This window comes from Pectinophora gossypiella, chromosome 9 (genome assembly GCF_024362695.1).
Source record: "Pectinophora gossypiella chromosome 9, ilPecGoss1.1, whole genome shotgun sequence".
Classification (NCBI taxonomy): Eukaryota; Metazoa; Arthropoda; class Insecta; order Lepidoptera; family Gelechiidae; genus Pectinophora; species Pectinophora gossypiella.
In genome coordinates this window covers 15161138-15175144 of record NC_065412.1, presented here as the reverse complement: position 1 = coordinate 15175144, position 14007 = coordinate 15161138, and the positions used below count along the sequence as shown (strand labels likewise).

General features: G+C 39.2%; 1 protein-coding gene across 5 annotated transcripts in view; it reads left to right on the top strand.

Annotated features, from left to right (window-relative positions):
- The window catches only part of LOC126369665 (protein roadkill), an 82539-nt gene that overhangs the window by 56257 nt on the left and 12275 nt on the right, over positions 1–14007 (top strand). For all 5 annotated transcript variants that reach the window (XM_050014221.1, XM_050014224.1, XM_050014220.1 and 2 more), the window contains one exon: positions 9589–9757. In XM_050014221.1, the coding sequence (XP_049870178.1) occupies positions 9683–9757 (75 nt within the window). In that variant the 5' untranslated portion in view covers positions 9589–9682. The remainder of the gene's footprint in view (positions 1–9588; positions 9758–14007) is intronic.

Genomic DNA, 14007 nt, shown 5'->3' with positions numbered 1-14007 from the left:
AAAAGAAGGCAGCCCTATCGCTCACGTGTTTCGCGGTCACCTTGCGCTTGTCTTGCGCTTGCGCGCATCGGGCGAATAGAGGTGGCTAGTTCCGCGTACGCACTCTCCACGTTATTTATGTAACAGAGGATCAGCGCTCTAGGGAAGATGGCAGTCTTCATGCCACGGGTGTCTATTTCTATTACCTAGTTGTAGCAATCTGCGAGTGAAAAGGAAAAAAAAACATGAAGAAGCATTTTAAGGCCAAATCTATTATAACGGGGCATGGTTGTGATATATTTGTATAAACATGATTTCAATCTTTTCCTAGAGTAATAAATCCAGAGTCATTTTAGCCTCGTGCGGTCTTGCTACTATCCTTCCTTAGAGCGCTTAATAATATGTTTAATTTCCTTTCTACATGGAGACAGACGCATTATGTCCAGTGATTACGCATCCAATCACTAATACGCAGTTTGCAACTGTAACATTATATATTGATTCTCTTATTAGCTGCCACGTTATGAAGGTCGAGCAGAACTAACAGCGCGCTAAACGTTTTCCTGGTTGCCTCATTTCGCGTTTTGATAAAAAAACACAATGTTTAACAGAACATCCTATTAAACATTAAAGATCATATTTTCCTTCAAAATGAGCTCAGTCAACAAAGGAGAATAATAATAAATAAAGTGAATCACGAGCGGGGTTGGCGGTGCCTACCTATGTAGCTATTTCTGTCTCAGGCGGTCCCTTGGAAAGGAAAGGGATATAAGTCCCTCCTAACCCTCTGTTATACCCACATTAACATGCTGCGGAACTCGAAGGTTGCCTTCCAGTCCTTTGTGACGATAAGGGCTAATTCTCTACACGTTAAATGACAGAACATAAAAACTGTTATGGGAGCTGCTTTATTTCCTCACACTATTGTAAATGCAAGATTAAAAAGTTGGGAAAACATCAGAAAAACATCCTTATTATCAGCGCATATCGTATCGACTGTTACTAATACATTGTATTTTTCTAGCCTATTCTAAAATAAAGTATTATTACTTCATTATTATGTTTATAGGTTACACGATAGCTTGTACTCGTGGTGACACTATTTATTTTCCTCTGTCAGTATGATATTTCGAAAACTATTAATAAAACGAAACGTAGCTACTATTGAATGACGAACTTGGATGCAATATTACCCAAAACAACGAGAAAAAAAAATCTATGAACGGGCAAATCTGTTGTAGGCATAATTAACTTCGATAAGGTAAAGATCTAAATAACTAACAGATTAAAATAAGAAAAAATAAATGAAAGTGAGAGAGGGGAGGACTGAATAAATGAAATAGAAAATGGTATTTTTCCGCTAAATGGCGGAAGTGTTGACTTTGACATTGAGTTCTTATTGTTACACATTACGGCAAAGACTATGACGGCCGCCGCAGCCTTGGGCCAACTGTTTGTTTGATTATTGCGCACGTCACACGTACAATTTGCGCTGTTTCCATGCATCTATATAGGCATTATCACGTTCACGTATCGTATGTTTGCGTCAACCTGCAAATATGTCCAGTTGTACATAACTTATCAAAAACACACACGGTATCGGCACGTAAAACTCGGTCTAATAATGTCACTCAAAAGTCAAGCTCATTTCTTTTGAAATACTTACGTCATCATCGTAGACTTATTTGTTACTATCGTTTTAGGTTTTAAAATATCTTTAATAACATCTAAATGTATATTAATAACTGATGTACGGCAAGTCCTGGCAGATATTTGTTTATTATCTGAGTTTTTATATTAATAAAGCTGTGTGTACCTCGTAAAATAAAATTGAACGTAAAAAGTGGTCTGAAACCATCAGCCTTTGGTTCCCCTTTAGCGGTTGTGGTTACGTTCAGATTGGGCTTAAACAATATTTATGGCAGATAACATTTTGTGTAATAATATATTAGGCATTTAAATATTATTTATAGCAAAGTATGTAATTTTTATAGAAATGGAAATCTAAATATCTAAAGCGGAACGTGCAAATATATTTTTTATCGTTCTTATTCTATTTATAAAAAATAAGTCACGGCTATTAAGTTATTTTTGTGTGATTATTCTTTGTTGTGTATAAGTCCCAAAAAAGTTTTAAAGATAAGATTTAGATTTAAATTGACTAGCGAATGTATCTCGAGCATCATCTGTCGTGACGAAAACGTTTTAGAAAATCTAATAATCTATGGTAGTCCTGTCTGTACTTTGTTATTCTAAGAAAATATAACAGGCATGCGTAAAAAATCCTTTTTCCTCCTTCAAATTCGGGATCTCATTATCGTTTCGAGGACAACCTTGCAAAATCGTCCGCCCCAAGGTCAAAAAGCTTTGCGAACAAATTCTAATTTCGTTATATGAATAACAAAGCAATTTAGTCTATCGAATTGGGTTAACGTTTCGTCCTATTTATTCTGAATTTCAGATGGTTTAACCTCGACTTGTGTTGTTTCGCAATCGATATCCTTATCGATATCAGTGGTATTGCCAAAAATAATTTTATCGATAACGTTGTCGCGTAACGGTTACTATCTGTATCTACGGGGACAGTAATAAAGTATTATAATACTTCTTCCACCATCAATCAATAAACTGTTGATTTATTGAAAATAGATTTTCCTAATAGTGCGGCACGTGAATATAAATTGACAGCACAGGCTACCCTTTATTATATTTAGTTCTGATTACGCAACTCACGTTTGTAACACCTATCTACATAGGCACAAGTTACAACTCTCAACTCCATTTCATATAGAAATTGGAAGATATAAAATATAATTGATGATAGAGTTACCAGACTATCGCCCTTACAGATAGATTATCAATTACTATTGAAATGACATAACACAGTTACATATACTGTTAATTTGATAACACTAGATGATTGTTCCTCTAAATGTGTCACGGAACGGACACGGCACAATAGGGACATTATTAAGCAGAGTACAGGACACAGTTTACTTGCGTACACAAAGAAGACGGCCTCGCGACCACTTGACGCTCATTATCAATACGACGCCACATGCCTCGTGCGAATATCTGCGAGATCACATAGCGATGTCAGACCTACATACTTATTACTATTACCCTCCTTTGCGTCGCACATTCTAATAAAAGTAGTCGAAATCCAGCAGCAATGCCCGTTGGCAACCATAATTTGCTTCATCAGTTACTCTGATTCTAACTTTGCTGCCTGCCGTAGGAGAAGATGTTTGTATTTATATTTCAAAACGGTTTTGTATTCTATGCAATAATAATATAAACATGCGTTTGCAAAGATCGTGATACTTTACAAATAACAATTATCACGTTCCAGCGTTCACTCGTGTTTTTCATATTTCACCGTATAAAGTTTGCCTTTTGTAAACATTATTGAAATGTCTCTGTGATTACAGTCGTATATTGCACTGCTTAGAGCGTGTGTAAATCTTGTCTAATGACGCGGTATGATTTACTTGCATTGGTGGACGTCTCAATAACTTGGCATGACCGATACCGTCGGTGCACTCTGTAAACAGACCGTCCTTCAATTCAGCCCAGTCGAGGACCCTACGGTCGTCCTCTGGTCGTATGTCTGTGTGAGTCACGTCGTTAAGAGGGCATTGCTCACTACTTGCGCCGGCGACTCTTTACAAGCCACCGTTTGAAAAGACTACGCAAGTACGCATACTATTATACTCTTAACTGGAATTATGTCTGATAAATTCAAATTGTAAATGCTAAATACGCAGTTATTTAGTTTATAGTTAACGTTAACTTGTTTATTTTGCAATTGATAAATAAGTCAACGAGGGTAAACGACAGTTTAAAATCTTCAATTAATAATGTTTTTAATACACTAATAGCTGAATTATCAATATCACGTGCTTCGTTTACCTATTGAGATTAGTTAAATGCTAACTAAAATCTATGATCGCAAATTATGTTTTGCCTCTACAGTATCTGATGTAAATATGTACAAGTGTATGACTGTATCTGTTGTATGTTTTATTTAAAGCAAATCAGCGTTGTTAACCATATCAACAACAGTTGAGTCAATGTAACTCTGGACTGCGTACCAACAACCTAAAGTCCGTCATATGCGCATCGCGACCATTGTTCTATACGTCCTTATTCCAACTCTATTGTCTAAAGCGGCCGCCATTTTTATTGATTGCAAATTTATGGTCTACACGACATATTGTCACCCTTATCAGGTCCTCAACACCAACCAGAGCTAATAAAGACAATAAGGGCAGAAAAATAATTCCACTGAATTACAAATACAAAGAGCGCAAAAAACGCCCATTGTTTTAAAATTAAACGAATTTAAAAATTCGTTTTTTTATGCCTGTCGAAATTGAGGATAAAATGATCGTTTTTCAAATCTTTTGCATATAGAAAAGCGCTTATACTCTTTTCAGCTTTAGTTATCAGTTCGTTCGTCGACTGCCATTCTAAAAAATATCTGAAGTAAATAAAGCAAATCAGTTTATACAGATTGGAGTGATATAGTAAACGAACGAGTGCTTAAATATAGAAGAGGATGCGAACAGGTCGTGTGACATCTATAATAAGACGACGGGAGACGATGATACCAGCGGTTGCCCAAGCTTTCACGGGCCGTTGACTCCAAGCTCACTGCCCGCTTATATTTAACACACCACAAGATTTTATTAACAAGGATCACATGTTTATTGGGCTCAAAATGCTCAAATACATTGTTTCATTATTATATGGTTATCTGAGTAATTCAGTTGATATGGCCAGTGAATGTATTTTTTTGGCGGGTGATATACAAAAACTTATATCTTAAAAAAGATCATGATACCTTATTTTTGATTTTTATTTGTGTTCACGTTCGTCCTTTGCTATTGTAAATAGTCTTACTCGTTCGTAAGATATTAAATTTTGAATCTGCATTTACCAACCCGACATGTGATTCGTGTTGAACGTACTGCATATATGCCACTACAACTATCTAGAAACAAACAAAGTTTACAAAGCTCGAACTACCTGTTCTATCGAACCGCAGTTCAACAGGCTTACGTTTCATGCACGCAATACTGTTAATTTGAATATCCATTGTCTGGCTAGAGGTTGCTCGGGGCAAGTAGAGGGCAGACGCCTTCCCATTACATTGCGGATAGTTTTGTTCTGTCTAGATCCATATTTGCAGTATGATTCACAACGCGGCTCTCTAGTTCTAGAAAATTTGATTACTAGCTGAGTTCGCCGACTCTATTTTACCCCTTTATGAAAAACAGCTGCTCTTTCCTTATTGTGCTTTTGTGGAACAATACTCCTCTCTATTATAGTTCCTCCGTCTAGCAATTCACTTAAGGGAGTTGGAAGTTAATAACTGTACGTTGTTCCTTGCAGAAAAGTACACTAATTTCGTTCTTTTGTTCAGTAATTCAGTTCTCTTGTTTCAAACAGCTGCTTTTAAGACTTTTCAACATTATTTCTATAATTGAAACTACATATCAACACAAGCAAAGTAACATACATTTGACTTTGTTATTCAAGCTGTTGTGATTCACGGTTTCAGACGTCCTGGTTTTTGAGTAGGACAGCGTTATTCAAAGGGATCAATCAGTCATGAAAGGGCATATCGTTTACGATGCGTATAGTTTTTTGTCGCCGATGCGGTGGGCCGACGGTGGGTGGTCGACCGCAAGGTGGATGTGGTCTTGCACCACCTAAATATACAAAGTTGAATGATATTGAGGAAAGAAAGGAAAATGAAAGTCAAGTATCAAGAACACAGCACTATAAATAACATACATACATGTAGCAAGAATGGTAGGTAATTAATAGTAGTTAAGTCCACTGAAAGCAATCATGTTCCTATTCTTATTCACTTTCTTTAAATAAGTATGTGCTTAATGTCTACAACAGCACAGCTCAATTCGATTTCAGTTAACCGTGCACCAACCGATTTCAAAACGTTACAAAATTATCCAACGCTCACATGTCCACAATCGACGCAGTAAGCACAGGAAATTTCAACCACTGCTCTGGATTTCAAGACTGTGTCACTCTAATTTTGTTTGTGAGCCAGTGACGCGTTGCCTAATGCTCAAATTGAAAAGATGAGTGTTTTGATGACTCATGTATTGTTAATCGCGATAGGAGCGGTCCGCTGAAACCCGATGTAGGTCGGCGTGCTCTATTTGTTGCTGCGAACTGTAGTCCGACCTCCATAGCTATATCTTATCAAACCAGCCGTGTGGAAACAACGCCATGGAAGCATGTTTTCAATATTAAGATGTCAAATAACATAACTATATGCCGAGAGGATGAAGTCTTCAATTCAAATCAATTGAATTTGTAAAGATATGGGATGCAAGGCAATGCAACGACCCAAATTTTGTTTCCTAATGTTTCCCTGTATTGAAATGGTTTTCCTTAAATTAAAAAAAAAATACCTTTGAACTTAACTTTTAACTTTATTGTTGTTATACTTGCTCTGGTTCCACTAATCTATTATAAATAAAATAAAATAAAGATGGTCATTTGCTAATATCCCTAAGCCCAAAAAACACTAATACCGATACCTATGTGCTAATTGGCCTTTGTAATGCCGTGGTGAAATCAATTGCAACGAATGCTGGCTGTTACAATACGTGCTTTGATGAAAAACACTTCGCAATTATTATATGCCTTTATATTGCACGTATTAAGTGTTTTGATTGCATTAGCAACTTGTATAGTTACACAAATATTAAACGAATAAAGTTTGGTGATGTCTTTATACCTACGCCAGTGAGTGGATCGTCTCCTACGTTGTTTCTGGGTCGTACCGATTAAATTCACTTAGCCCACTTTTGTTCGCTGTGACACTTTTTATATGTTTGACATAATTTTGCCGTTCGATTGTGTTGCTCTGATTTTCTTGTTTACCCGGTAATTCTTGACCAACTCTTGCACACAATAGCTTTGATTGGATCTCAATTTTCTCTTATTTCCCTTCACGGACTTCATATTTCTTCTGTCTCCATTTTAATTAACTTTGACCCAGTTATCGATCAACATTTAGAGGAAAAATTTGTCATGATTAAAATTAATAAATAAACGGTAGGCATGTTATGTAAGTTTAAATATTTACTTTAGACAAGAATACCTCTGGGATGAGTACCTACTATTTGCTGGTTACGTGATTTGGAAATGGGGTATTTGCTCGTGCAGTGTACAGCACAATATTATCGGTATTGCATTCCAGGGCACGCGTCCAGCAACAGGCGTATTTGTCGAGTCTCGGCCTCTGCCAGGACGTGATAAGACACAAACGGGACAAAAAAATAAACAATACCCTTTTAAATAACCCAAGAGACAATGATATCACATGCAAAATATAAACCATTCAGCAAAATTTTTCCGAGTAGGTAAAGCCATCCTCCCACGCGTGTCCATTTAACCGACGTGGTTCCATAATGAAAATTCCCTTCGCGTGTGTCGACATAAGCCCAGTTGTCACCGATAAATCCAATACTGTATCTAAATTAATGAACGATGGATTGACGTACTCGATAAGAGTTACGGACTAAACGTGTTAGAGGCATAACAACACGTGCTAATGCAATTTGACGTAAATCTTGGCTCAAAGTAACTAAAATGGAGACGTCTCTTGTTTCCATTTACGTACTCTTTAATGAGGTTATGCTGTTAACGTAGAAACACGCCAGAGACCGGGGTATAAAGTTGCAGGCAGGATGCGGCGAGGTACGGAGTCGTACGTAAAGTCCGCGGCGGATGGCACCGCAGGTCGAGTGGCAACAAGCGCTCGACCCGCAAGCGGATGCACCGCGATGATGAAACTGACACAGATTCTAACGCGTATTTGGTAATCGAACTACAGTTCGTGAAAGTCTCGCAGGACGGCCGTATCTCGCATTGTACGCGGCCCACTTCGCGCTCTCGACATTTTGACGGCACCGAAACCCAAAAGCTACTTAATAACATGTAACTCTTCTTTCACTCAAGTAATTGTTCACGTGCGTACTATAGTAAATGTGTCAGTATGTATTGTGTTCACGTCCCAGATTTGGGAAGCGAAATTGCGATCGTTGATTGGCGTATTACTACGTTGCTACATTTTCGCCTTGCATTCAATTCCATGAGAAGTTGCAGCTATTGCCTTTCGGCCACTAGGTCACTCGCTAGCGTATCGGGGTTATTACGTTTATCTAGGTATCTTTGTATATGTATTAATGCTTTTATATCGGTATGTCCTCGTTTTACTTTGTCCGTTGCGTGTGTGCCATGATGAGTTACCATGGGCTACCTCAACAGAGGTTATTCAGCATTCAAAGCGTAATCAAAGTCAGTCATTCTTTTACAATTATGTAGATGTTTATCACTAATATTGCGTCGGCATCCAGAATCATATTCTTTTAATTTGTAATTAAGTATTTGAGTTCTATTTTAAAGAATAATTGTATCCCCCCAATTAGGATTTTACTCATCAGCTTATGTGGGTTCTATTTCGATGTACTCGTGCATACTAAATATCAATAAACCATGACGGTAATTAGCTATTACATGACCATAATTCTCTTGTATCTAATTGAATAATTCGTTGGCACGTGTAGCTTTCAATGCTGAGTTTGAGTATTCATACATATTTCAGTATTATGCCACAGTTATTTATGTACGCGTCTCATAATATCTTTACAATGTTACTTTAGGCAAACTTAGGTCTCTGTCTCAATTCGTGGGTTGCTCTCTACAGTTACTACCTACAGTTAGTTGATGACTCACAAACCGTTCTAGTTTCTCAACTTTAGATGATTTAGTTTCTTTTTTCTTTTCATATCGTTGTAGGTAATCTAATTGTTCTTTAGTTTATTTTTTTTACCTCCGTTGCTGACTTACCTACCTAAACTTCGGAGAGATAAGTTTGGATAGAAAAACTTGTTTATCAGCGCACCGCATAATATCGTAAAAGTCAATCGGTCAGTCAATAATTCGTTATTGCCTACAATATATCGTTTGAGACAGCAACAAACGGATAAAATTTTCCTAAGCAGCAATTTCTGACAGGCAACCTTAAGGTTTGGATAAACATCATAAACGATTTTTGTTTTTGAGTATAGCACTTACCCCGTATTTAGTAACTCACATAAATAAAATGAGACCGCAATTTAAAAAAATTCGCGTGCGTAGGATCTTTTTGGTGAATGCGCCGGTCTTATGCAGTACTTGTATTTAACCTGTATTTTGCATCTGATCTCTTTAACTCTTTCCTCGGTCGCTAACGCATCTATCCATTATAGACGGCGATACGACCACCTATCTACCAGATGGCTCAGTGAGGTGTGGGTACTTAGTTCTTTTTGTCGTGGACATATGTGACTAATCGTGAGCTTATGTTATGTTGTGTTATACTCACACCCCGGACACTTCATTACAAACTGATGTTGATGCGCAACTGTGGGTGCCTGTGGGCGCCCATAATATTGAAGACTAAAGTAAGATCGAGGGAGGGGTTAGGTAAACCTAGTTCAGCCGTTGGTCAGCGGAGAGTTGCCGTTCTATACGGTATTATTCCTTATTATTATGGTAATACTAACGCATGTGTCATTGTTCCAGGCTCGGGTCAGGCAGCGAGTGCGGCGGTGGAGGGTCGGGCGGCGGCGCGTCGGCCCCGCAGTCGGCGCGCGTGTCCTCCAACGGCGCCGGCGGCATGGCCGTGAGCCGCGTGCCCAGCCCGCTGCACGACGGGAACACGCCCGTCGCGGAGAACTGGTGCTTCACACAGGTAACTTGCATCTCTACCAATGCATAACACGTGCTCAGGCTGAGCGGTGGGACTTATAAGCCTCACTGCTGGGTACAGCCGTCCCCTCAGTCTACCAGAGGACCGTTAGGCTTGCTGTCAGCCCGCTGTATGACGAGACCAGCCTCGCCACGTAGAACTTGTGATTGACACAGGGAACTTACATCTTAAGCTACACACAACACATAAACAGCCTACATCGGATTGTGCAGTGGGACTTGTACAGACGTCCCCTCAATCTACCGGAGGACGGTCCTCAGCCTGCTGTATGACGGGAACAGGCCCAACGCGTAGAACTGGTGATTGACACATGCAACTGCTTCTGTAACCCGTGAGAATTAAGGATGGAACGGTGATGCGCAGGAAGTAATCAATCAGCATGGGAGAGAGCGTCTAAGCATTCTCAAAAAGAGATAATCTTCTCTCTCTCTCTTACGCTGTAATCTCCGCTCGTTTTGTATCCGCTTTGTAGGAAACCCACCCTCAGGGATCCGGCTACCATCGCTAATTGACCTAATCGACTAGTAGCCTGCATGAAGTGTTCATTGCATTGCCTTCTCTATGTCAACTATATAAACGCCAAAACATCATTTATAATCCAAAATCATAGCCCATCCGTCAGACGTCAACGTCACACGAAATCTAGGAAAGCTTAACATGTTCCGTGCCATGTCATACACTAGTGTAATAACGCCCACGCATTGAACGCTCTATCAAAGAATCTGAGAAAAATGTTCCTCTTTACTCACAACTATATACACCCACTTCCATTCTTACATATACCTACAGAACGCGCACTGATATGGTTGTGCCAAGTTCTCAATAAAGCTTTGAAGAGGAATTGAAAGTATTTCTTACAAATTAAACGCTTTTACACACCAAACGCAGGTCGCAAGTGCAGTTTGAGTGCGGGTCCACGCTTGTTGTAATACAAGAATCACTATAAGTAACTTCAATGTAAGAAACTATATGAAGTATTGTAGTTAGCTGTAATGTATATGGAAGAACAAGGCCTTCTAACCACTTGTAACCCCCTGGTGTTGCGGGTGTCGATGGCGACGATTATTGCTTACCATCAGGCGATGTATTTGCTCGTTTGCCCCTATATTATAAAAAAGCCCAACATTTGACTTGCCAATCTTCCAACACAGTTGTTCACTTACCAGAAGGTACTTACCTACTGCAATAACTAAAATTGATTGTAGGTACCAAATTCAAAAAATATCTTTATTCAGTAACATAGTTACACTTTGAATCGACATTTTTTACATAACGAACATCATCGTTCCTTATTAAAGAAATAACATTTTCCACCATTACACTTTCAAGGACAGGACGTCTAATGACGTTCCGATTCCAAGGTGTCATTATTACCTATTATAATCCATCAATGACCCGTGATCTCTGTCCGTGAAAGGGTTAATTTTATTTTTTACCTCCTACCAACCAACATTGGAGCAGCGTGGTAGAATGTGCTCAGTACCCCCTCCGGTTGATTGAGAAGAGCTCTGAACTCAGCAGTGCGACGTATATAGGATATTTATGTTTTAAAAGTTACTCCATTTTCACAAGCGACACGAGTTTCACATACATATCCTCCTTTCTATAGTAGCGATGTAGTTCTGTAGTAGCTGTACAGCAATGTATACTGTAGAAGCTTACACGTGCTGCCCTTGGTTATAATACCTGTACTAACAGTTTGCACACAAATTATAGTCATTTAATAATGCTCGACATTGTCTCTGCAATTATACAGACAGGGCTATCAATTTATCGTTAGTTGTCAACTTGCAGACTTCAATCATCCGTCATTAGACAAAAACGTCTTTTTTTGCTATTCCGATCACTAATTTACTAATTACTTACTGAATGGATGGTGTTTACTTATAGTTTTCAATCAGTGCATTGCCAGTAATGTAAATAAAGATTGATAATGATAATTGATATAGTCTCACTTTACCAAATTCAGCCTAATTTACCTAATACCATAGAATAAGGAATAATACTACGTATAGAACGGCAACTCTCCGCTCCCCACCAGCGTCTGAGCTAGGTTTACTTCAGCCTCCTCGAACAAAGTTTAGACTCGAATCGTATGGCGTCAGACGTCACACACACAGATGCGCGTGTACGGTAATGTCAATGTGTAGTGTCTGTTTACAACGAGGTTGTTTGTATGAAGTGTTCGGGGTGTGCTAATGCTAATACATAAAGATCCAAGGTTGCCTGGATTTTTGCCCAGTTAATAGCAATAGGCTCGCCCCCTATTACGTAGAACATAAACATAGCTGGCGAAGACTAGGTATATTATATTATACTATACACCTCTGCCTACCCCTTCGGGAATACAGGCGTGAGGAGGATGTTATAAACAACCTATATTATATATGTCTCACTCACTGCTTGGGCACACGCGGTTACTTACGTGATCTGGGCCACAGGGATTTGCCGCAGATGGCATTTATCTACTTGGCCGGACAAATGGGGAGCGCTGAAGGCTCTCACCCAGTACAAAATAGGATAACAGGTAGTGTGGAACATACTCCACTACGCTGCTCTATTGTTGGTGTCAGGGTTATTATTGAGCCGCCAAAGGCCCTTGATACCACGATTGATGATGTAGGGATAGGAACGTATACGTCCCACAACTGGGCATAATAAAACACCCAGGGATGTGGGAAGCTTGTGCACGTCACCATTGCAATGGCTATCCGATCGTTAATCCAATCGCGTCGCATTAAGGCAGATACTCCCTGGGTTACAGCCGATATGGGAGGCGAATTGAGTGTATCTAGCTACAAGTAGCTTTTACTAGGTCTAGTTGTGTAGTGGATGATGGCAATAGGAGCGGAACTGGCGTTTCTTTTAAAAAAACTGCATTTGATTTCAAAAGCCTACCTTAGGCCACTTCTTCACTTACGTCATGTCAAGGCCATTTGGCGGCTCAATAATAACCCTGACACCGGGGTTGATAATCTACCTCATACATAACCCTTACAATAGAAGAAGAAATCAGGTGGACTTTTGGTCAAACACAAGTTTATTTTACAATAAAAAATGCACCTAATATGAAGTTTCTCCACCAACCCGCTTGGTACCCTCCGTAATACTTCATACCCTCTCCAGTTGATTGAGAGGTAACTTACATCCAAAACTAAAAGATGTTCAAGTATCAAAGACACTTCAACAGTTGTCGAAGGTAGTACTACCTCCAATGTTATCCTTGATTCATATTCACGAAACTGTCATAGCATAACAAACTTTACGGACCTTAACGGGTCCCTAAATAACAAGGCCAACAAGTTCCTTAATGTATTTGCCTATGTTAATATCCAAATTTGAATCCTCAACTTCTAAAGAGTACACCCCCAAGTTGGGCACATCAAGTTAAGTGCTCGTAAACCTAACTGGTAAATCCTCTGATCTTGTATCACGGTGATAATAGTGTTACAAGAATGGTACTCGAAATGTCGGTTATAAGAAACCCTGGTCAAGGGTACGAGCCCCTTTGGTATTAATTGGTACATCCTTCTTTAATAAGCGTTTTTTTTTCTGCTCTGCTTTCCGGCAATTTCTACATGACGAATCATAATAATATACGTATGTACGAAGGAAGGAGAGCTCTCACCAACTGCTCGCCATCTCAAGACTTCTTATCATATCTGCAGGGCCAGCAAGTTGTTTTCTGATTACTTGTAGTTTTGCCCACTCCTTTAGGAATTACTGGCCTGATTTAATTTATATAGTTCATGTGAAAAACAACTCGCAATGCAGTATTGTCGTATACAATAAGAATCGGAAAAGATAGTCAAGTCCAAGAATAAAAGAATGAGCAATTACACGTTCATTCTTTATCAACTCCACAATCGACAAGCATGAAGATACATTTAGTATGTAGTATGCGTACCAGGAAGTAACGTCTTCCATGAACGAACTGTAAACAGGCAACGATCATCGCACTCTTGGACTCGTGATGCCATCGCAAACATACAGCTACGCGCAAAAAGCAACCATTCGCACCTTATCTAACACACGTGATTATAAACCCAATGCAAACAGTGTAACGTCTTCATTCTCTATGACCGTACGGATATTTGCACTTATCACGAACGTATCATTTCCATGTTATGTCATGACTGATACGAATAAGGGATAGCAGTCACTGACTTCAAGTCAACCTTACCGTGCCGTTTCCTGTGTCGGTCGGTGGTCACCTTTATGACAATTGGGCC